The sequence below is a fragment of the Trichoplusia ni genome, chromosome 26 (assembly GCF_003590095.1).
Source record: "Trichoplusia ni isolate ovarian cell line Hi5 chromosome 26, tn1, whole genome shotgun sequence".
Classification (NCBI taxonomy): Eukaryota; Metazoa; Arthropoda; class Insecta; order Lepidoptera; family Noctuidae; genus Trichoplusia; species Trichoplusia ni.
Window position 1 is genome coordinate 4,171,312 of NC_039503.1, and position 26,294 is coordinate 4,197,605.

At 35.2% G+C, this 26,294-nt stretch overlaps 1 protein-coding gene across 7 annotated transcripts; it reads right to left on the bottom strand.

Moving 5' to 3' along the window:
* Positions 1-1,302: 1,302 nt before the first annotated feature.
* LOC113505463 (zinc finger protein draculin-like) lies at positions 1,303-26,105 on the bottom strand. Of its 7 annotated transcripts, none has more exons than XM_026888169.1 (5): positions 25,799-26,063; positions 24,445-24,589; positions 23,854-23,934; positions 22,824-22,949; positions 1,303-2,902 (listed from the first exon to the last, which is right to left on the bottom strand). In XM_026888169.1, the coding sequence occupies exons 1-5, from the start codon at positions 25,934-25,936 to the stop codon at positions 1,773-1,775; spliced, it is 1,620 nt and encodes a 539-aa protein (XP_026743970.1). In that variant the 5' UTR covers positions 25,937-26,063; the 3' UTR covers positions 1,303-1,772. The 7 variants fall into 7 exon arrangements, with proteins under 7 accessions (XP_026743970.1, XP_026743968.1, XP_026743969.1 ...); XM_026888167.1 differs by lacking the exon at positions 1,303-2,902 and adding an exon at positions 3,236-5,482 and having other exon boundaries at positions 25,799-26,105; XM_026888168.1 differs by lacking the exon at positions 1,303-2,902 and adding an exon at positions 5,844-7,073 and having other exon boundaries at positions 25,799-26,105.
* Between the last annotated feature and the right edge of the window lie 189 nt (positions 26,106-26,294).

Below are 26,294 nucleotides of genomic sequence, written 5' to 3' on the forward strand. Positions count from 1 at the left end.
AAAAAATATAATGAAGAGGTTAGATTAACTTGAAATCACAAATGTCCGCTAAGCAACAGTATTCGATCACGTTGCCGTATTATATCAGTGCAAAATTGCAAAAGCATATAATCTATACTCTATACTAATATATAAAGCTGAAGAGTTTGTTGCTTGCTTGTTTGTTTGTTTGTTTGAACGCGCTAATCTCAGGAACTACTGGTCAAAATTGAAAAAATATTTTTGTGTTGAATAGACCATTCATCGAGGAAGGCTTTAGGCTATATACCATCACGCTGTCACTAATAGAAACGAAGATACAATGGAAAATGTGAAAAAAACAGGGCAGGTATAAATCATAACTTATATCTTCTACCCACGGGGACGAAGTCGCGGGCAACAGCTAGTATGATTGGTAAACTTAATTCTTATTCACTATTTTTAAAGTTAAGAAATAAAACAATTAGTATCTATATCTACTTTTTATTTATTTATTTTTATATTTACTTAACGTAATAACCAACATAATATTACAACCTATAATTCCACTAATATTATAAAAACATAGTTTGTATAGTTGTTCGTCACTCATTCACCCAAAAAACACTAAACGGCTTTGGTGAAATTTGGTACACATATAGTTAATAACTTGGACTAAGACTTACGATAGTTTTTATCCTGGTTTTATGTTCCCGTGGGATTATTTTCGAGCGGGCAAACTCACGGGCAACAGATAGTTAGTCAATAATTAACAGCCAAAACATTAAGCGATTCGAATAGCAAGTTCGAATCCCGTCTGATTTTTTTTTATCTCTACGAATGTAAGTGTTTAATTTTTAAGTATCTATTCACTCAAATGGGAAATCGTCCAATACAATTATTTTTATTATTTAAAGTCAAGTGTATATTAATTTAAATTTGATTTTAATCAGTGTTTTTCATTAGCCACTCTTATATTATAGAATTAATACTAACCTAGATATTTTTACACTTAACAACACAAATAAGTAAATAAAAACAATTATTAAAAGAAAGCAAATTAAAAATAAAAACAATTATTAAAGTTTGAAAAAAAAAAAAGAATTAGCACGTACATCAACGTCTGTATAGGTACCGGCACGGATCTTGAGCGCTCGGCGGAAAAGTAGGGATCGCTTTGCGCAACTTAAAATAAAACGCCAATCAATTGTGCGTATTCTACATCTTGAGATGCATGCAACTGCAGCAAAGAATGAATTTCAACCAATCACGAGTGATGGTTATGACGCGATGCGCTGCGGGCCAATCACTGCACTTGAGTCCGCCCTGCGCCTCACTTCATACCGGAAAAGGGACCCAAAAAATCACTTCTGCGCAGGTGAAGGTCAACGCTCAAGATCCGTGCCGGTAACTACACGAGCGACGCTGTGTGCGTGCGCTTGTTTATTTTGGAACATTAATTTCTGTGGCAGTGACACACAAATGACAGCTTTATTAGTAGACAACGTTACTGTATAATAACAATGGCTACCCACACATGACGCAATCCGACAGACAGGTTTTCAAAAAAGTTTTTATAAATACCCATTTGTTCTTTTATCTTGAAAAAATCAAAAGGATACAATGAATTAAAACGTATGACGTCACTTATCAGTACGGTTTTTACAAGCAAGTGATGTTACTAGCCACCTACCATACATTTCATGATCTAAGTGCTAATCTTCCTAACTTTTAACGTGATAAAATGAATGCAATCAATATTAGGACTACTCAGATTTTTTTAGTCCAATACCCTATTATATTGAATTTAAACTTTATACATTTTCCCCATGTTTAGATCTCATATGGCCCCGCCAGCCACATTTTTGGACGAAAGCACAACCACAAAAATCACATTTGAAACGTCTGATATCAGCATGTATTTTCAAATGCTCAATCAAAGTTTTCCTCCTGGCATATGTTTTTAGGCAGACATCGCATTTAAAATCTTTCACTCCCGAATGTTTCAGTTCATGTTGTTTTAGCTCCGAGGTATTGAAGAATTTCATGTCACACGAGGTGCATTTAAACCTCCTTTCCAACAAATGGTCTCGTTTCGTATGAGTTGTCAGAGATTTTTTAGATTTGAAAATTCTATCACATGCTCTGCATTTAAACACATGGCTGATACCATGAACTTCTGCTAAATGTTCGTCTTTCCTCTGATTTGAAATAAATCTCTCATTACAGTACCCGCATTTACTCGAGAAATAGCCTTTTATATGTGCTGTTGCTTCATGCGACTTTTTCTTCCGTGACGTGTCAAAAATTTTCTCACAGAAGGTGCAATTAAACGTACCTACTTTGTGGGCCTCCGAATGGTGTTTTAAGGATACCATGGTTACAAATCCGAGGTCACATTTCTCACAAATGTAGTTTCTGTAGTGTATATTCATATGCTGTCTGAGTTTTTGGAACTTATCGAAGGTGTTTGGGCACATACAGCAGGTTAGATAATCATTATCGAATTTGAACGGTATTATATGATTTTTGATGTCTGTGTAAATCTTTACATCATGATCTTTATGGAGATGGTCCATTAATTTCTCTAGCGATTCAATTTCTGTAGCACAAATTTTGCATTTTAGACCGGTTATGTCTATTTTTGCTGAGAAATTTGATCTTTTCTTTCTGTTGAAGAACACAACTGCAGGGTTTGTTTCGTCGTTATGCGTTTCTTGCGTGTGAGTCTTTAGATCGGCTGGTTTGAGATACTGCGAGTCGCAGTAGCAGCATAGGTAATTTGCATCCTGCATCTTATCTATCGGTGTTGCATTGCTGTATGTGAGTACATGTCTGATATTATTCTCATGTTTTTTCAACTCGTCGTCATTTCGTAGTCGGTTATGAAAGTAGTCATCCTTCACTATAGCTTTTTTTTCCGGTGCCATGCGTATGATGATACCTAAAATGAAAATTTGAAGTTTTATATTGGTTTTTTCTTTCACACTTTTTAACACAATTTGGATTTAACACAATTAATTGGTATAATAATTCTTATAAGATTTTGCTATAGATTTCGGCGTCGAATTTCGAGTATGGTTTAAGGAAAAGATTTAGGTCCAATTTTTAAGTCTTAGTAAAAAGTGTTTGTTGAAATTAATAATTTAATGCTAGGAGACACTTCTGAAAGGAATAAGCAGTAGCATCGCACATCTTTTGAAATAATGAATGATATTTTTGTAAACATAGATTTCTAAATAAAAATGTGTAAAAATAATTGCAGCATCTACAGCCTATTTGGTAACGAAACCCCGAAAGGCAAAGTAAAAGGTCAAATGGTTAAAGAAAAAAATGAAAATTCGTTAAATCCGTGCGTATACATGTTTATTACATTTATAATTATTTACCATCAATATTTTGTAAGAGAAATACGAATGCATATAAGTTATTTATTAAATATTTTTCTCTATATGAACTATAGGGTGCGACTAGCTGACCAATGGAATATTTTGTCAAATTGAGTCATGATTGATGAAAACTATACCAACCATGAGATTTGACAAAAGATTATATTATATATTATTAATTTGTGTTAATTAAAGGCCTAAAACTGGATGTGTGTGTATTATATAATTCAATCTATTTTCTACCCACTATTAACATTTACTCTTCTTAACTATGACATTTATATGTTTGCAAACTTTTTGATAAGCAGAATAAAAACTTCTTAATTGTAATCTTCTTGCTGATTGGTAGATGGGCTGAGGTGTCAGAATTTAAGCTGCCTGGCCTTTGTTACCCGGCGTTTGTTTTATATCCTCATGGACTTTCTCCGCCCTGGGGAATGCTGGACTCTTATCAGCTAAAACCACCGCAGTGCTACACCATTCGCTGGTACCTGAGACCACGGGAACGCGATACAAACTACTGCGAAAGCTGGTGTGACGTAGCTTTAATCATCGTTGAGAAACTGTCTGATTTGAGTTCCTTCACGATGTTTTCCTTTCCTATTTTAAGCTTGTAATACACACATGAATTCGAAAAGGCATAAATGCGTGTCGGTATTAAAACCCACAATCCTTCATTAGTCAGTTTAACCACAATTTAAGTACTGGGCACTTTCCGGTGTGACTTTTCCATTTTTCTCAATCTCGTCCCATCGCTTTCACTTTCTTTTAAATTGCCACTTCCACTATTTCCTTCAGTACTTTTTCCTTCCTTCCTGCCCTTATCCCTAATCATTTGGGGTAGGCTTAACACGTAATTTTCTACCATCCTTTTCAGGTACTCGTCGTGCTAACACTATATCTCATTTCTTTCATATAACTTCTTTACATCTACTATTTTAATCAGTGCATTAAATACCAAAAAAAAATCATATTATTTTTCCTTTAAACAGTTTTCCCATGTCGATGTTTCAAATGCCCTCTCCAGCTGCATTTTTGCACAAAAGTCTGTCCGCAATGTTCACATTTAAATCTCCTATCGTTATTGTGTATCTTCATGTGTTCCGTCAAAGATTTCTGCCTCGAATAAGTTTTCAAGCATATATTACACTTGAATTCTTTAAGACCAGTATGCTTGACCTCGTGTAGTTTCAATTCTGCGTTCGTGTAGAAGGCCATATCACACTGGCTGCATTTGTTTCGTCGTTCCATTAAGTGATTTCGTCGTGTGTGAACCGTAAGCGAAAAGTTTGAAGAAAACGTTTTATCACACGCTTTGCATTTGATCTCGCTGAATCGTACTCCGTGTACTTTACTCAAATGCTCGTTCCGTTTCACGTAAGACTTGAAGGCTTCGTTGCAAATCCTGCATTTGCTCCTCGAATTATTCTTGATATGAACGATTTTTTCATGGGCCTTCCTTTTGACATGGGTCTCGTAAGTATTCTCGCAGAAATTGCATTTGAACACGCCCAATTTATGGATGTCCAAATGCACTTTTAAGCTTTTGTTTGTTACGAAACCTTGGCCACATTCTTCGCAAATATGATTCCCGTAATGGTTGTTCATGTGTTGAAGCAACGTTTTAAATTTATCGAAGACAGCCGGACAGATAGCGCAATGTAAGACTTCTGTGTCAAACTTGAATGGCAAGATTCTGTTCTTGATGTCTTTGTGAACAAATTTATTGTGTTCATCTTTTAAATGGTCGAGTAAGTTGTCTAATGATTTGATTTCTGTGTTGCAGAGTTTGCACTTCAAGTGTGTAATGTCAAGCAGCACCCTGTATTTATCTTTGTATCGCATCATGTGTGTGGGTGCTGGGTCGACTCTGTCGCCGTGTAACTCTTGGCTGTGGGTTTTCAAGTTAGCTGGGTTTGGGAATTGAGTGTCACAGTAACAGCATTTGTAACCCGTGTACCCGCCTCCGAGAAACGGTGTAGCATTTGTAGACATCAAAATCTCTCTGACATTCGATTTATTATTAACGATTTCCTTAATTATCTTGATTCTGGCTTCCTTCTTGTCTTTTTCATTTGGTTTCGACGTTTGTTTTGTTTCTTTTGAGTTAGTCGCGATAGGTTTTTCTTCATTACCTATAACGAAAAGGTTTTATTACTTTTTCGGTACACTTCTTCCTTTTAAGATTAATATTAAGTGCACTTAATGCATACTACGGAAAGTTTTATCCAAGAAACATTGAATTACAGTTTAGGGTGCGATCTAAGGACAACATTGAAACAGTGCATAAGCCACGAATCTATAACTTAAGGATAATAAAAAGTACAAGTAAATCAAACAACAGTTTTGCATCGGACAATAATAATATATTAAATAAATAATACATAGACTACATTACAACATTTAACAGAAATATATAACGAATTTAGAGCCGAACGATATGATTTAGTAACTATCGTGAGACTGATTCATCAACTCAGTTCGACTCGCTCGCCCGTCGCGTCAGCTCATGATTCAGGACTCCGGTTGGGTCCGAAACTAGTCGGGCACTCCCGATAAATACGCGTGAGTAAACCGTGGTATGACGTAACATTCACACAAGTTCACCATGCTTATTCCTCATATGACCCTTCCAACTACATTTTTGAACGAAGGCTTGTCCACAAATCTCACATTTGAACCTCCTGTCATCATTATGTATCCGCATATGTTCTTTCAAAGTCTTCTTTCTCCCATATTTCTTGAAGCAGATCTCACATTTGAACTCCCTGACGCCAGTATGCTTGACCATGTGTATTTTCAATTCGTTTGACTGGAAGAACTTCATATCACATAGTGTGCAGTCATGTCTCCTCTCCATCAAGTGATCTCGTTTCGTGTGTACGGTTAAAGAAGTCTTATTGTCAAAGATTTTGTCGCACGCTGGACATTTCAAAGCTTTCATTTGTACTCCATGCACTTTTACTAGATGATCATCTTTCTTTCTACTGCTCGAGAACTTTTCGTTGCAATAGCCACATTTGCTGACTAAGCTCGCGTGAATATGAACCGATTTCTCGTGGCTCTTTTTCTTTCGGTATGTATCGAAGATTTTTGGACATAAATCACATTTGAAAGTACCTATTTTATGGGCTTCACTGTGAGATGCTAAAATATGTTTATTAATAAAGCCGGCGTCACAAACTTCACAAATATAGTTCCGACAGTGCACATTCATGTGTTGTTGCAAATTTTTAAACTTATGAAAATTCTGCGGGCAATAAATACACTTAAGGACGTCGTCATCAAATTTGAACGCCATAATATGATTTTTAATATCATTAAAATACTTTTTATTGTGGGTGCCGATGAGATGATCTATCAATTGTTCTAATAAGTTGAAATTCTCGTCACATATCTTGCAAGTAAGATTCGTGATATCCAATTTGACTAGGTAGGAAAACATCATTTTGCCAGCCATGAATTTTAGTTTGGCTTTATCATCGTGTTGCTCTATCGTGTGTTTTTTTAGATTAGCCGGTTCTGGGTACTCGTCGCCGCAGAAGCTGCAGGCGTACCCGATGCCGCCCCTGCACCTTATCGGGGTAGCATTAGAACACTGCAGTATGAGTCTTATGTTACTCCTATGTTTATCCAGTTCTAGGCCTTTTTCTTCTGCTTTCTTTAGTTTTCGTGTCACTTTATTGTCACTAGAGACGAGAGTGGCGTTTGCTTTACGCCGTATACCTACAAAGAAAAGTAAATAGTTATTTGATATTTGAATATCGTTTTTTTTCTTGTTTTAGTTCGTTTGAATGCGTTAAGATCGTAATGAGTTGTGTGTCTTTTTAATAACGATTTTATATATTTTGATAGTAGTCGGGTAATCCCGATAAATACGCTTGAGTAAAACGTTGCATCATTTATTAACGATTTGATATAGTTTACACCAACCTCTTAAAATGACAAGTTTCATTTAAATAAAAATAAAACGGTAATATTTATTTGCGCAAGTGTATAAAATCGTAATCTTCTCTGACATCCTAAACCAATGATCAAAATGCGTTGAAACTTTATAGCGAATCTCTCCCATGAAAAAATATATCGTTCGTTTAGAGAAATCCTTAAGTTAGTTAAAGAGGTTACTAAATAAAACGTGAGCTTGATTTCAGTCAAATTGTGTATTTAATTGTTATAAGACATTGCACAGTACTTCAAAACATTTATCTATTCCTCATGTAATTCAAACACATATAATGGCATTGATAAAGTTTGTAATTACAGAATTAATAACAATAATAATTTACAACACAACAATGGTATGGTCAAGTGATTCAATCAGAACAATCAGAACACGTGCTTAACACGTGACCTAACCTCTACTAAGTCCTATAACGATACCAGGGCAAGTGACGTTAACTATTAATTAAACATAGTTATTTAGGTGACGTTGGACGTCTCATGGTACGAGAAAGCAGTCGGTAATGGAGTCGTCAACATTTAGGTCCATGAATCATCAGATTCACCTGTCAAATTATAATTCTGTTCTTTTGTTGAATGGCTTCTATAACTAGCGAAATTTAGGAATCTGCTCTGCTTAGCAAGTCCTGTCTCTTAGAAGGAGAAAAACTTCCGTGGCACTCGCTACTCCACTTGAATTCTAGGTATTCCTAAGCCAAGCCTTGTCACTGCCCAACTTTCCTTCTGCATGTTGAAAAAAAATTCTCGGATTAAAAAATATTGGAATCCGGAATTGAAGGCGTAGACTAGGTGATCAATGTTCAAACTGTCCCTATACGAGAAGATGCCTCTGTACCAAATAGTAGAACGTTTATATTCTCATATAAAACTACCAGCTATTGTTTAAACCTTGTTCCAAGATGGAAATCAAACGACTTCGTTGTGTTTACTCCTCATGTGACTTCTCCAGCTACATTTCTGCACAAACGCTTGACCACAATGCTCGCATTTGAACCTCCTATCATCATTGTGTATTTTCATATGTTCCCTTAACGTTTTCTTCCGTCCATATTCTTTGTGGCACACGTCACATTTGAAGTCCTTAGCCCCTGTATGCTTAACCATATGCTGATCCAATTCTCGACGCCCATAGAATTTCATATCGCACTCAGTACAACAGTGTTTTCTCTCCATCAAATGGTCGCGTTTAGTGTGTATCGTAAGCGCGTTCCTACTTTCAAATGTTTTTTCGCAAGCTGAACATTTCAATGTTTTGATCTGAACTCCATGCTTTTCATACATGTGTATGTCTTTTTTTCGATAGCTGTTAAATTTTTCGTTGCAATAACCGCATTTTAGGGTGAAGCTCGCGTACACATGGACTGATTTTTCGTGGCCCGTTTTCTTCCGGTGTGTGTCGAAAACTTTTGGGCACAAATCACATTTGAAAGTACCTATTTTATGAGCCTCGCTGTGGCAGTTTAGAATCTTTTTGTTAATGAAACCCGCGTCACAAACTTCGCATATATAATTACGGCAGTGCAAATTCATGTGTTGCTGTAAATTCTTGAACTTGTGGAAATTCTGTGAGCAGTATATACATTTTAGGAGATTGTCGTCGAATTTGAAAGCCATTATGTGATTTTTGATATCGTTAAAATATTTCTTATCGTGCTTGTTTATGAGATGGTCTATGAATTGTTCTAGTAAGTTAAATTTCTCGTTGCATATTTTGCAAATCAGGTTAGTGATGTCCAGTTTAACGTAGAAATCAGCCAGATACTTTCCGGGTGTAAATTTTGATATGGTTATATCATCGTGTTCTTCGATCGTGTGTTTTTTTAGATTAGCCGGTTCTGGGTACTCGTCGCCGCAGAAGCTGCAGGCGTACCCGATGCCGCCCCTGCACCTTATCGGGGTAGCATTAGAACACTGTAGTATGAGTCTTATGTTACTCCTATGCTTATACAGTTCCGGAATTCCTTTCTTTGCGCTCGTTTGAGAATTACTTACGCGTTTTTCGACCGTGGCTTTCGCGTTACTCACTTTACCTACAAAGAAAAGATAGGTTATTTGGATTTTTGAATCGTGTTTATGAGATCGTATTTTCCAAGTCATCATTGTCTAACCCATTCTTTTCTCAACAACGTTAGGATCGACTTCCTACATAGCATACTTGAATAAAAAAAAATATGGAGTTTCGAGATTGATCTTCTCAACAGAAATTACATTTTGCGACCACCTACAGGACTTATAGAAGAGGGCTGCTTGAAATAAAAACCTTTTGTTTTGATACCGGACTTAGTCACCCGGGTAAAGCGATACCTATCGGTGAAACTGGTTTTCAGATTTTCCGGCTTCTGTCTACCAGTAAATACTAGCTGAAATGTATATACATGTGAAACCTTGGTTCGTTCGTATAGTCCTTTTAGGTACCCTTCCTTATTAATATCCTACTTCTTCATTTAAGAGTATAGGGGCCATGATATGACCTCGAAGATCGAAGAAGGTTCATAAGTGGCTTGACGAACTTTCCAGAGCGAAGGCTAAGGGTTTACGTTCATAAATAATCTTACATATAAACCTAATATATAAATCTTTGTCATAGAAAATCCAAAGCAAGTTTCCGAAACTAGAGGACTTGATGAGCGCTAGAACCTGGAGTTAATATGGCGACAGTCGCTTGGAGAGTCAAGTCTTTCGGTGAAGACGCGTTTAATTCATCAGTCGTCGTAGGCGGTATAGTAATAGATTCTTATTGTTTCTTGTGCTGATAATTTGGGTTTCGTTTCATAATAGTAAAATAAATACAATTGAGATCATACTATTTATTTTTTATAAATTAGCCTACAATACATAAAATTACAACTTTACATCAATTATATATATTTGTTGATAAATAAAAGAGTTTTACTCTTTGAATCGAGTGTTGGGTCGCGCCACGAATGATTTTTTTCAGGTTATTCCTTTCTTTTAGACTGTCAGTATTGATCGCGGTTGCTCCACATATTGAATGACCTAGGTCAAGTGAAGTGACCGGAAAACCTTATTTTACAACAGTATTGCACAACTCCCTTGACTTAATTACAGAGGCAAGTCACACGATGGAGTAATAAAAGACTTAAAACAAAATCTATCAAGTTTTCTACTTGTCACAATTAATGTAACTCAATCTATTGGCAAAAAACTGAGACTAGAACAGACTATAAAATTTGAATATTAATAATTTTGAAACCTCTTTTGGAGTTACCCGTTATCCAATCTTTAAAGGGGTTTTTAAGGTAATTAAGTATTCATGTGAGGGAAAAACAACTCCTCGTGTTTCGACCTCAAATGACTTTTCCAACTACACTTTTGGACGAAAGCGAGACCACAATGCTCGCACTTAAATCGTCTATCATTGGCATGTATCCTCAGATGCTCTTTCAGTGTATGCTTTCTCCCAAATGCCTTCGAACACACCTGGCACACGTGTGGCTTGGCACCAGTATGTTTCAACATATGATTACTCAATTCCTTCTTATCATAAAACTTCTTCTCACAATGATCGCACCCATAGTTCCTCTCTAACAAATGATCTCGTTTTACGTGCAGATTAAGTCTCGCCCTTCTCGTAAAAGACTTGTCGCAAGCCAGGCAATTTAAGACAACTTGTTCAACACCATGTTCTTTGACCATGTGGTCGTTTTTGAGTGCATAGCTTGTGAATTTTTCGGCGCAAAAAGAGCATTTATTGCGTTTCGGGTTGCCGGAATGCACGAACTTTTCGTGGTTGTATTTCTTCGTTGGAGTATCGAAGACTTTTCGGCAGGTTATGCAGGGAAACTCTCCTTGCTTGTGCCGCATCATGTGACCCCGTAACGTTCTTGAATTAACGAAGGGAGAATTACAAACTTTGCAAATATGATTCGCAAGGTGATGATTCATATGTTCCTGTAGCATTTTAAAACGCGAATACTTATTGGGACAATATATACAATTGAATTCTTCGCCTTCAAATTTGAACGGTACGATGTAATTTTTGATGTCAGTATAAATTGTCTCACTGTGCATCAGTTTTAAATGGTCCAAAATTTGTTCTAGAGAATTTATATCTTCGTTACATACTTTGCATTTTAGTCCAGTGATATCCAACTTAACGACATAACTTTTTAATGGACACCCTCGCATAAAGCGTAGTTTGGCAGTATCGTCATGTTGGTCAATCGTATGAGTTTTTAAATCTTTCGGGATTAGGAAGTTATCATTACAGAAACTACATATGTAGCCCATTCCAGTATGGCGTCTGATCGGTGTAGCGTTCGTATTTAAGAGAATACTTCTAATATTCTGTAAATGTTTATCTATTTCTTTTTCGTCAGGGATTTTTAGTATGGGTTGATTTGATTTTTTATCTGTATTCAAGTCAACATTTGGATCCTGTGTATCATTTTTGGCCTTTTCCGTATCATTTTTGGTATTTCCTTTATCAGAATTGGCTTTAAGACCTTTTGATACTTTTGTAACACTTTTTGGTTTCTGTGCATCATTTGAAACTCTTTTGGTCTCTTTCTTATTAACAGTTTTATTTTTATATTCTACAAATATTTTTTCATTTCCTGTTTCATCGACAATAGTTACTTCATTAATTTTACTTACATTTTGGTCTAACTTAACTTTTATTTCCGATACACGGCCGATACCTACAAAGAAAAGGAATATTAAAATTTCTTGATTAATTAATTACTTCGAACATTATTGAGAGGACTTTTACGATCACTAACACTGCGCGAAACTTCCACGAAATCGAAACCAAATCAAATAAAGTCATTTGGTAAATTAGGCTACAAAATACAACTTTTTGAAGGTCGAAAGACATAGGACCAGTTACACCGAAGCACGATGTCTTAGAAATTTGGGCAACGCGCTATAAAATACTTGTTTATATTATAAATTCTAAACAACAATAGTTAAGAAAACCAATGTAGATTGTCCTTACATAATAAAATTAACTATGACACCTTGCTTGAGAGATAACAACTGCCAACGTTGCTTTTCTTCATGTATATATCAGCACTAGTGAAGATTGAAGTAAAACTCATTTTTCATATCTTTTAAAACCAAAATCGTGCGATTTAAATGTATAATATGATTCAGACAGAGTCAAGATAAACAGAGTCTGTTAAGATTAGAAGCAAACAAAACACGCCTTGGGAAAAGGCTTAGACTTAGTTAAAAAGAAAATACCATTCATTGTCATGATAATTATATTACTGAATTGTACAATTAAACAGCTACATATAAATAAATGCTTATTACACCTTAAATAAAGTTTTGGAATTCACAATAATAATACAAAGAAGACGTTTTGGAGGTGATGTGTTTTTGTGATCATTGGGATTCATTTATTAGAGCAAACTAAAGACTACTGTTGCCATAGTGTCTCTCTAGGGTTAGCAGAACACTGGCGTTGGTGTAACTTGTCTTAATAGTCTTAATAGACAAGGATTGGCCACTCTCATCTCCAACGCCCACAGTAGTAGATATGCGTAAATCTTAAAAAAAGACTCACGTCCTATGGAATTTAATCCTTGTGCCGTGGGGAGTTCCTTAAACATATGAATGTCTGACTGTGTCCTTATGAGGCTGATTCACTCAGATTGACTCAGAACGAGGATTCGTGGGTCACACAAATGAAACTGAAACCATCTTGACATAAGGATTGAATTCCTTAGTACGTGAGACATTTTTAAGATTTAGGTAAATCTCTTATGCTAGGACGAAACTATTACAGATAAACCATGTCATTTACATTTGCGAGATCAATGCTTAACCTACTTTTAATAGTTGTATATAACTATAGTTTACATGGAAGTTAATACTGGTGGTTATATAGTTAATTTAATCCTAGGCTAAATACAATAGGGATGACGACTGTTGCATGCATGTTTGTAATTCGTCTGATAGATAATTAAAAATACTACGACCCACATTTTTGCAATTATTTGAACATTTACAATTGATAAAGATAAACTGCTAAACTGAAAGGGCTTGTGACGTAACAACTTAGTAAAATTTATACGTAGAAGTGACGTCATGCATGAGTTTCATTCACACTAATTTGACCAGTTTTTGCTTGAAGAAATAAATATCCATTATTATTGATTCTACAGGACGGACGTCTAAGCAAAAAATGTCGTTATCCCTACTCAGCAATGTTAGTTAAGTTCTTCTGTCAAGCCAAGAGCTTGCATATCACAAGATTTTATCACGGTCGGAGAATTGAAATACAATTTCCAGCACGGAGGATCGCGAAGGTCCCAGAAGACTACCCTTCCGCGCTTCTTGAAGGAGTTGGCAAGGCTGGATTGAGCGCATTCCGAAACTAGCCTAAGCAAACCGGACTAAAGTGCGGAAAAGGGACCCCCCACCATCAAGTAACAAGTACCAAGGTCAATCTGCATGACATATGGACATACAAATCAGTATCGACCGCATTATTTCAGCTGCTACTTTATGAACCTACAAAATCTCATCATCAAATCACATTTTTACTTCGCCAAATTCGGAACCATCATGTTTTTTGAAATACCATGATTCTTCTTCATGTGTTTCCTCTTACTATTCTGCGTCGCATATGCTTTCCCGCATACCTCACACTTGAACTTCCTCTCATTCGTGTGCGTGGCCATGTAGTGTCCCAGCATATGCCGTTTGATAAAGAATCCCATGCTACAAACCGAGCACTCGTATGGTCGTTCTTTTAAATGGACACTCCGCATATGCAGCATCAAATTCGACTTCAAATTGAATTTCTTCTCGCATAGATCGCATTTGATTCCTTCAGCGTTATGTATTTGCATCATATGCCTAGTTTTTTGGTAGTAATTTTTGAATCTCGCTTTACAAATTTGGCAGACACTGTCTCCTGCTATTCCTTTATGCTCCGTATTGACGTGAGCTTTCTTCTTTGATTCAGCAGCAAAGACTTGGCCGCAATGCCGGCATGGGAAACTGGACTTCTTTTTCCCATGCGTGGTCTCATGCCTATTGAGACGGAAAGAGTTTACGAAGCCAGCGCCACAAGTAGTGCAGATAAAGTTTCTGTAGTGCACATTCATATGTTGCATGAGTAACTTCATGTTGTGAAAGACTTCGTTACAGAGGCAGCAATTAATTTGCTGCTCATTCGACAGTTTGAAAGGTTGAAAGTAATCTGTGACGCCCAAATAATACTTCTTTTCGTGTACACTAACTAGATGTTCGGTCAAAGTATTTAAAGAATCCATTGCTTGTTCGCAAATAGTGCATTTCAGATCGACTATATCTAAGAAGGCCACGAAACTGGCCATCCCAGAACCAGCCTTGTAAGAAGGCCTTTCGGTTGCGTGGTCGTTGTGTGTGTGAGATCGTAGGATGTCGGGGTTTGGGTACGTTTTAAAGCAATACGCGCATATATAGCCCGCGTCGTTCCTATCTTTAAACGGCGTCGCGTTCGAATACTTGAGTAGTGTTGTGAGATTGTGCCACTGTTTCTTCATTTCCGGCAGATGCTTTTCGCGGTAGATCAATCGACTCAGACTTTCGTCGTCCGTTTCTTCTTTAACAGCCCGTTTTCGTGGTTTTTTTGTTGCTCCGGTATCGCCTATAAAAGAAAAATGACTTTCACACGCGATTCAGGGCTTCTTATTAATAAATTGTTCACATTTCGGGCCTTATTTGGTACGATTGTTTTTTTTTTATTGTTTAAATTAAATACGTCCGCAAAAGCAGGGAAACCGCATTAGAATAAGCTAAACAGTTTATGACAAGGTATACCAATGGTCACTCTTAAAGTCATATCTCGTTGATGGTTTTAAATAGGCCTACTTCTGATATCGGTCAGTGCAACAAAACGTTACCGTAGTGTTGTAGACGACACTTCATTTTATCTAAGTTTAATCCAGGACTAATATACACTAAACAGTATTTTATTAGTCGTTTTGTTGGCAGTGTTTATTTAGTCATTGGGCTTTATTAAAATCGTCAAGAAAATCTCAATTTACAATAAAAATACAGCAATTACAATTTGAGCAGCGATTTTCAAAAAGTTTAAACAACTTTAACCCGTCTGTCTGCGTTAGGTGGATATTCAATGATTTAGATATAATAAAAACACATACGAATCAAATATAATATAAGTTTATTTAAAACACATCTATGTCTGGTACATAACAATATCTATTTACATGATTCATTATTTATTTATTGTTTATGTATTAAAGGCTGGTTTCAGAGGCTCATTGAAACAGTCATGTCTTGATTCCATATGTATTTTAAAGGATAGATCGAAATTACTATAGCAATGGGGCCCTAAGAAAAGAGAATCACGTCTTAACCGTTTACCTATCCCATGAATTATATTTACTCATTTCCATATTTATTTTTCTTTAATTCAACCTTCAATGCAACTCCGGTAAGCCAGGATCTACAAAGAAACCAACGAAAATCACTATAACTCAATATACCCACTATAATATAATTAAACTGAGATTTTAGACAAAAAAATTACCAAGGTTTTTTACCTTTTTAAGTACCTAAACAAAGGGAGTTGTAGTTGATAAATAATCAGATTAAAAACGGCTGATGGTCCCTAAATATAAAACTCATATGAATATCAAGACATTCCTGAAATACTATATTATCATTGTAGAAATAATAAAAAGAACTAAAATAAAAATATAAACAAAAAAATGTATTTCTATACATAATATTTATGACATTAATCAAGAAAATAAAAATACACATAATTTTCCCACGTTTTTATACAATCACTTTTCTTGTTTGTTTGCCGTTCCGGTTGGATTATGGCAACTCAATTTTGAGGCACTGCCAGAATTTTTGAGAATCTGTCTGAATGACTAAACAGATTTATTTTATAATATTTTGTCAAATACCTTATAATATCACTTTAAGACTTGGCAATGGCATGGCGTTTGAAACATAATAAATTTGTCATTTATTCATAACCGTCCAAAACCCAAATCAGTATTTTAGTATACAAATTATAAGTAGTTCTAAAAACAATTCGACATTTAATTCTAAAAACCTGTAGAACAATTGACAATGTTCATATTTCAAGTTAAAAACGCTGTGATTTTTTGTCAAACATTCTCTTAATTTATCAAATAATTTGACAATCAATTTACAAATATAACAGATGGCCTGTCATTCGGGTTTAAAATTCACAAAACATATAATTTATTTGTCGAAGAAAAATATTAAAGAAAATTCTATATAAGGACGGTTCAAGCCAATATTGCTTCATGGTCAACAAATAATTGTGATCTATAGCCAACTGTACAGGTTGGGCCAAATATACAGTATGTATAAAAAACTCTGTCCGGTCCTTGAGGTTACGTGACTTGAAAGACGTGCTAAAAATATTTTACAATAATCTAGGTCTTCATGTGAAATTAAAATACATTTCTCTAACGTAGATTTTAGCCCGAGTTTTGGGCAATTTCCCAATTTTAGGTTGTTTCTTACTCGTTATGAATTATTAGTTTTCAGTGTATGCGAAATTTGAAACTGAATGCGAAAATTCTTGGTTTTTTTTTAACAAATAATCACAAGTATTCATTTAACACTACATTATAAACCCTTAAATGACCGGATAGGCTTTTTAAATACATACTGTATAAAACAGCTTTGCTTGATAATGTTGAAGTTAACTTGGTAGTTGGTCCTTGTATGACCAACATTGGTCAAACGATTAGCACCAACACCAACAGACAAAAAACATGATACAACACGTACAACCAACATTGGTGTTAGCATTGGCACCAATTTGTGAAGATAATAAACGTCATATACCAAAGAACACAGAAACCTATGGAGACTTACACCTAAAAAAAGTCCACCCGGTTTTGGAATGTTCCAAAAACCTTTAAATTTACACTACACATACTGCTCCTTAGCTTTATCGGCTATAGCTTTACTCTTACTCTCAGCCGCTATCTGTTTTAATGTAAGTTCCCTATTATCTATTAAATGTTTGACGTCATCAAACTCTTTGAAAATATCCAAATCGTCTTGATGGAGTCTCACATGACTTTTCAAACTACATTTCTGCATGAAGGTCTTATGACATATCTCACATTGGAATCTCTTGTCGTCTTCATGTATTTTCATGTGCTCTTTCAGCGTGCGAGCTCGAGAGAACGCTTTGCCACATATATCACAGGAGCAGACTTCACCTCCGGTGTGCCTCGATAAATGATCAACTAAACCTCTTTTAGAAAAGAATTTCGCGTTACATTTATCACACAAGAAGCTTCGTTGCTGCAAATGATGATGTTTGATATGTCTGTTCAATTCAAACTTCTTTTTGTAAGTCTTATTGCAAGCGTTACAGGGGTATATAACAGGGGTCTGATTGTGAACTTTAACCAGATGTTCACTCCTGTCGTAATAGCTGACGAAAATCTCCGGACAATGTGGGCACTTGTTTCTCAGCCAACCGCCCGTATGGACACCCTTTTCGTGATTTCGTTTTTTAGTTAACGACGTGTAAGATTTGTCGCAGAAATCGCAAGGGAAGATGCCTTGAGCGTGAGTTTTACCATGTTTCCTTAAAGCAGCTATAGTTATGTATCCAGCACCGCATTTCTTGCAGCAATAGTTCCTATAGTGACTGCTCATATGATGGTATAAGTTTTTAAATGAAATATGGACAACGGAACATAGGACACATGTAAAATTATGCCCATCTTCTAAACGAAAAGGTAGAATAATGTCTTTTATGTGCTTGTAAATAGTTTTATTATGTATAGAAACTAAATGGTCCTTGAGATCGTTTAGATCTTTCATTTGTAGATTGCATACCGTGCAATGCAAGTTCGTGATATCAACTTTGATAGGATTGTAACTTAGTTTATAATCTATGATAGAATTGATTTTGTCTTTTTCCGATTGCTGTGCTGTATGGTCCCGTAGGTCTTGGATGTCTGAGAATGCTTTGGAGCAGTAGAGGCATGAGAAGCCTCGGATGGTTTTGTCCCTGAAGGGGCTCGCGTTGGAGTACTGCAGTATAGCGGTCAGGTTGACCCTGTGCTCTACGCGCTCCGGTGTCGCACTATCGTCTGATTTCTTTTTCCGTTTCCTCCGTTTGGGCCCGTCGGCGTCCGTTCCTACAACAAACGAGCACATCTGATTATCTTCGTTCTCTCCCTTCGTTTTACCCGATAGTGGGTTGTGGGTGTCAGTTAGGCAGTCCCATTAACACGGTGTTCAGGTGAGTGGGAGCCGACCCCGATATAGCTTGGGAAACATTCACTCTTCGTATAATATATCTCTTGAGGATGTTGCAATCTGGGCATTTTATTTTTTGTCGGGTTAGAATCTCATTTGGAGGTATTTTTATAGTATGTCGGTATTTCGCATACGGCAAGTGTTTATAACAGGGCAAATAGGTTTTGTAGATTACATTATCCTTTTTCGTTTTACAAGTAGTAGCGTTAGTTTTAGTTAACGGCGTAGATAACTTAACGGTTTTATATAGTTTTTTTCCTACATTCTATAATCAACTGCTTCGTTCGGATTGTTGACGTTTTGGCTAGATATTAACCTTTCTGGCTAGATTTTTCTCATAAGTACAACACATATGAGAAAAATCTATCAAGAAAAGTTAATATCACTAATCAATACTTCTTTAAAAGAGAGAAATATCACAGATATAATTGTACTAGCTGTAGTTGCTGCTTGGTTAAGTATAATAGCTATTAATGTTTTATATTCGGCTCGCTCTACGTGATATAGCTTGTTACCGAGCTGCCGGCTGGGCATAGGCTGATCCCCACCCTACCGGCAACCATTGCTATGTGCGCATATGCTCATACATACGCATATACATTTATGTACTATTATAAAAACTACCAAGAAACATCGTTCGATTTGTAATATATTGCAGAGCTGTTCAAATTGAAAATTAATGTATATCGCAATTTGCACTATAGTTCATGCATCATCTAAATAACGTTTTATGATGAGACGGTACAAGTAGAGTGTAAAAAATTTCATCCTAATGGAAGACCGGGAAGTGGGTCAAATTAAGATTCCAAGATTATCTTACATACTTACAAGTGAAGCTAATAAAAGCGTGTTATAGAGAATATATATGGCTTAGAACGAGTATCGTTCCAGATAATATTCATGTCTTTAAAACATTTCGCTTATTACATTTACCCAGATTTTTAATAATATTGTGTTCAGGTTATCCATTGATCAAAATATGTAACTTATATATCACTCTAGATGGGTAAAATATTTTTCAATAAATAACAATGATTAAATAGTATAAAAATAATTGAATAAATTTTGTTTAGCCGTTTCTTATGGGTTAATATATTGTAGTAATTTAAAACTCTTTAGTTTAGATACCTTTTATTATTTTTTTCGTGTTTGTTAAAGTTGTAAAATATATTTATGTAAAAATTGGTAAGTGCATCTAACGAAAATTATTTTATTGAGGAGCTTTCCTTTTTTTATTAAACATTGTTCAAGGTAAATTGTATTGTATAAAAGTATTTTTTAAATTTTATATCTCGGTGTATATGACCTGGTTTAAAAATAATTCAAAACTTCAAGGGGTAAAGTAAAATGTCACAGAAACATGCAAACATATAAAGCATTGCAAAGTTAAAAACGCTAGACTAATTAAAAAATAGGTAAATATCGATATCCAAGCAAAATATATTTAAAAATGAGGTTTTATAATATTAAAAACTATGTTACTCACTTACCTTTTTCCAATAATAAGTAACATTTGAAGTTAAATAGTCTGCCTATTGCCAACTGATATCATAGACCTTAGATTATTTAGAGATTAGACTAAGATTTTTAGATGCCAGCCTGTATATATCCCACTGCTGAGCATAGACCTCTTCTCATAATTACTTCCATACTTACAACATAATGGCCTATTTATTTTCGTTTTTACACACTCATTTTTTTGTTTGTTTGCCGTTCCGGTTGGATTTTAGTTACTCAATTTTGAGGCATCTCCCGATAAGCTAGCAAGCTGAAATTTTTAGGGTAGCTTCAAACCCGACGACAATGCAATTTACAAACAAATGGAGTGACATTTAAAAACGTGGATTTTATGTTCTTATGTAAAACTAGCTGTTCCTGCGAACTACGTGTCGCCTAACAGTCGATGATGACAGCGCCTTCCTAAATTCATCATTATTTTTGCAATATTTCCTTATTTTATCACCGTCTACACTTTCCCTGGACTTCTACGAATATTTCAAGACTAAAATAAACCAAATCGGTTCTGCCGTTCTCGAGTTTTAGCGAGGCTTACAAACAGCAATTCATTTTTATTGATATTGGCTTTTAGCGCCCAGAAATGTTTTACATTACCACTGTTAGGTAAAAACCTCTTCTACAGATTGTAAATTAATTAAAATACTTTTAATTTCCGCACAATTTCAAGAATACATATTTTATACTACACGGCTAAGACCAGATGAAAAACCTGAAAAAAAAACAAACGCGTAACCTCTTTAATTAAAAGCTTGGATATGATAGAAGCATCTTTTTAACTTTGCAACACCGTAAACCTTAAAAACAAACATAGAAACATTGAAAAGATTAAATATGTCAAAAATGTTGCTTTTCATTTGGTATGACTTAATTAGACGTGGAAACCATTTGACACTGTCGCTAGACAAACGGTTTACTTAGTAAGAGTAAACAATTTAAAACTAAGCATTTAATTCAATTTGTAATTAGTCGTTACTAAAATGTTAACATAGTGTGTCGTTTTGTCTACAAAATGAAACGCGACTAAGAACGACTGTTAAACAATAATAAAGATAACCAAATTAAATAAACCACTGAAATATTTTAGTAGTTCATTTATTTAGAATGGTTTTTGTATAAAAAGATACAAAGATTAAGATTCTCTATTACAAGACTGTTTACCTTTCAAGTACCTAAACAAAATTGAGTGTAGATACGACACATTAATGGAAAAATTAAACTTTATAAGCAACATAATCCTTTTCATTATCATCAGAAATACTATTTAGGAAAATTTTTTTTGGAACTACAAGAACATTGTTCATATTCTCAAATCTTCGCAACTTTTTTGACATATCTCTAAGTGAAACATTGACTGTGTGTGCATTCGACATCCGTTTCAAATTATAATATTTTATATTCATTTTAATAACAATGCTTGTGGAACAAGTAAACAATTACACTTTAATTCAGATTGCAAATAGGGACAGGCATAATAAAAGGAGGCTTTAGATCAAAAACATTTATTTCACAAAAATTACATAAGAAATATACCTTATCTATAAAAGAATAAACTACTTATTAATCATCAATTAATTCAGCCCATCTAGTTTCACTATTGATCCTCCACCTACCGCATCCACTCGAAGCCTTCGATCTACTACTAGATACCTTTTCTTAGGACACCGGTCTGTCAGGCTGGAGAACTGCGTTAGCCGAACCACGGTCTCCACTCAAGGACTTCTCCAATTATATTATGATAAACTTTTTGAGATTGATTCTTATATAGGTGACAAATAATTTATCAAGTTAAATTATGTGACACCATTTGATATCAACGGGTTAAGTTGATGTGTTGATTTCTATTTGAAGGATTCTTCTTAGCGACAACTTGTTAAAAGGCAAATGCAAAATTTTATTCCATAGCTTTCATAATACCTGTTTCTTTCAATGATAACCATATTTCTAATATAGCACCGTCATATTAATTTGAAGTTTTCAGTTGTCTAAAAATCTTCAATCCTTTTAAATGCATTCCAGTGGTGGGCATAAAGCTCCTTGCATACATCATGTTTTTTCCGTGGTGCCGTAACGAACCGTCTTCGAACGGTGCGCGTATCTGCAAGTGAATTCTCACTATCTGCGAATCCACAAAGAAACTCGTACGAACTCTGTCACAGTCATATCAAAACCGTTCACAGCATTCCAAGAATTCTCGAAAATTTCTTTAGTCCCGTCAAAGCTTGCGATTAGATGAACCGCATATGTTTAATAGGTGAACAACCAATTTGCACACTCTGGAGCCGTTAGACCAAACGCATCCTTCTCCCGAATGTTACAAATCTTTAGCCTTCTGCCGTTCACAAGCGAGAGCACCTTCACTTTAAGACATGCAAGTTTGTTTTTTACTCCGATTTTTATTATTCTTCCACGCAAAAACCACTTAACGTATTTCGACCAAATTTGGTAAACCGATTATTTATAATCTGGATGAACACATAGAATAGGAATCCCGTGGGATCCTTTTCGATTTGTATCAGGCGGAGAAGATGGTAACAGCTAGCTTACAATATAACGCAAGTACAATTATACCAGTAAAGATCTTGAAGATCAATAAAGTATCTACACGAATTTGGGCTAAAAAATCTCAAGTTAAGTAAGTATTTTCGACTCATATAGCGTTGAATAAATACACAGTTTGGATATTATCCCAAAATTTAGCCGAGTACACACACAGCCAATGCCACTATCTATTAAACTATAACAACTTACGTTTGGTGGAGGTCTCGCCGCTCTCCGTTTTGGCTTTCTTCGAGCGCGTGGTCATGGTTTTGGTGGTGGCCGCTCGTTTCTTAGGTTTCTGTTCCTCTTCCTCAGTTTTTATGGGGACGTCGAATTCTAGAAATGAGATTGGGGTTGGATGAGAATTTAGTATGGTATTGTCGTACATTATCGGCCTAGCCTTTTCCCAACTATGTTGGTGTCGGCTTCCAGCCTAAACAGATTCAGCTAAGCACCAGTGTTTTACAAGGAGCGACTGCCTATCTGACCTCCTCAACCCAGTTACCTGGGCAACACAATACCTCTTACTTAGACTGGTTGTCAGACTTTCAAGCTTCTGACTACATGTAATGACTGTCAAAGATGTAGGAATAACAGCCGGGACCCACAATTAAACGTGCCTTCCGAAACACGGAGGAACTCGTTATGACGAAGGTCACCCATCTCCGGACCAACAAAGGTTAACATTGAACAGTGTCGTGGTGGAACGTATAGGAAGGAAGGTCCACCAATCAACAACGCAATTTCATTTTATAACTGAACTAGGTTTTACGTTGACTTGAATAGGGATGAGGACAATTTTTTTTTGCAGTGTAGTTTTTTGTATAACAATGGATACGTATTTTTTTATTTGTCCCGCAAACAGTTTTTTTTACAGAATTTAGACCAAATTACAGTGAATGAAACTTACGCGTGACGTCACGATTGAGTATAAATTTTACCATATCGTGACGTCACAAGCCCCCTCTCCTAAACTTTAAAGCAGTTAATCTTTGTCAATTCTAGTTTGTCTGAAAAAGGAAAAATACGTGTCTCATACTTTTCAATTATCTAACTGAGGGACTAATGAGATTTTTTATTTTTATACCCAATCATCATCCCTATTATAGGTGGGTATACTACCAAATAAATACTACTGGCAGAAAATCTCAAAGATATACACTCAAGTAACACTACCTTCTTACAGCTGTGGTGTAAAAAATGTATACCTGCAAATACTCTTTAGGAGTTACCAACTTACCGGCACCAGAAAATGCATCATCAGCTGACACGTTCCCCTCGGAATCATCATCTGCATTGGCTTCGATCTTTACGATGTTGGCTGCGGACAAAAAAATAATTTTAGTAATGTTAAAATGAAGTTTTGAATTGATGACGTAGGTTATCTCATATTACTAATATTGTAAACGCAAAAGGTTGTATGTATGGATGGTCGTGCCTTTTTCAAGCAAAAAAACATTGAACGGATTTAGACGAATCTTGGTACATAGATAATTTATAATTAGGATTAAGACGATAGTTTTTATCCGGATTTTATGTATAATTATTTCCAGGCGATCTTGATAAATACGCGTCTTCTTCTTCTTCTTTCTTATATATAAAAATGAATTGCTGTTCGTTAGTCTCACTAAAACTCGAGAATGGCTACTTCAATTTAGCACATTTTAGTCTTGAAATATTCGTATTAGTCTAGGAAAGGTTTAAACGGCGACAAAATACGAAAAATTTGCTAAAAAAAAATGTTTTTACCTGCCTTATAACATCAACTGTTTGGTGGTATTTAATTCGCCGGGACAGCTAGTAAATAAATAAATGTTATAAAAAGTCTTACTTCTGAACAGCGCCTTATTCTGCACAAGCTTCTTGTAATGTTCCTCTGTGTGTAGCACTTGCTTCTTGAAGTTGATCGCGTTCCTCAGCTGTGTGATGCACACCTCGCATATACCACTCTCGTCACAGTCCTCTGACGTATTTAACTGTTGAAGATACATAGTTTTATGAGATTTGTTATAAGTCAATTATTTTTGTTATGTTGTGATACCAGAACAGGGGGAATGTATTATTTTTGCATGCATGCGATGCATTTGGCGACATAAAAATACTTAAACAGAATGATTTTATGAACAGCTTGAGAATGTTCATATAATTGTTATATTTTGTCTTGTTAAACATCCAAATTTTAACAAAACCTCCATCCCAATTTACCCCAAAAATACCTCCGTTTACCCCATTTTACCGTATTTAAGGTAAAAAGGCTTTTTTTCTTCTTCATTTTAAGATTGTAATTACATGTCATAGGAGTGTAAATGCAAAGGACATACAAATTATGACCCTAACAACCGCGGCTTAATTTTTTTTTTACTTTTTTTTTATTTGTTGATACAGTGGCCATAGAAATACTTCATCTGTTAATCATACAATCACATACTCATGATATGGACACACAGACACAGCCGAGTCTTGTATTAGGGTTTCTTTTTACTTTTTTGGCATGGAATGTTAAAAATTGGTTATGACCTGTAGTCAGAAATTCATACGCATTGGCTTTATTTTGCTTTGGAAAACTATTCAAACTATGTAAACTATCTTTAAGTCTAATTAAGACTGGGGTTTTTAACATACTGAATGGGCATAGTAAAGGGAAATGCTTATGATTTTTCTTAATAATAATCTAATGATTTTAATCAGTGGCAAAACATAGCCTATGTAAAACTGTATTTAATATAGAAAAGGTTATTGAACAACTTAATATTTTAATACACAAAACATACACTAAAAAGGTTCTAATTAAGCATTACGGCTGTTTCTTTAGATGCCTTCACTTATAAAATAAAGGGTGATAGATATTTTTTTTTTTTTAATTTTAGTGTATACAATGTTGTCACACAAAGAACATTATGTCACGAGTAGTTTGTTTTCGTTAAATATTGTGTTTTATCTTTATATATGAACTTCAATAATGTAAAAACCGACACGTTTTTCTAGATACGGTTGAGTTAGTTACTAGCCTAATCGAATCGGCTACAGTCTGTAGTACATAGCTACCGATAGTACACAATATAGAAATCAGTTTTTTCAGCATTTGTATGCACGTTTATATAGTTCTGGCTAATTGAATATCTGTATTAACACTAAGAATAATTATTTTACTTATTATTTACGATGTGTTGAAGTAAATAACTTACATTTATATCGAAACATTCTCGCAACATGTCTGCATAAATCTCTTCTTCTCCCATCCAATGATATGTGCTTTTAACATCTTTAAATGCACCTTCCGACGCACAACACCGACACATACTATGATTCACAGAAGTCTCCATCGTTTTTAATTACACAATCACACCATTTACACTTAAAAATAATAAAATTTAATAGGAGAAAAGCTAAAGGACGCTACAGCTTCGAAGCTCCGCCATTTTCTATGGATTTTTTTAAACTTATTCTGCCAGTGAAATGTGGGCAAAGGTAACTGCTACATACGTACTTTTTTGTTTTAAATTAGTTTTACTTTTAATTATTTAACCAATATTGGTCAATGAAGATAAAATGAATATTGATATTGTATTTTTTTAGGAATACAAAAATATTTTCCAACGACACATTTAGGTTCCCAGATGAAAGAAGCAATTAAATAAAAAAAATAAAAGTGACAGGTTAATAGTGACAGCTGTCAACTAA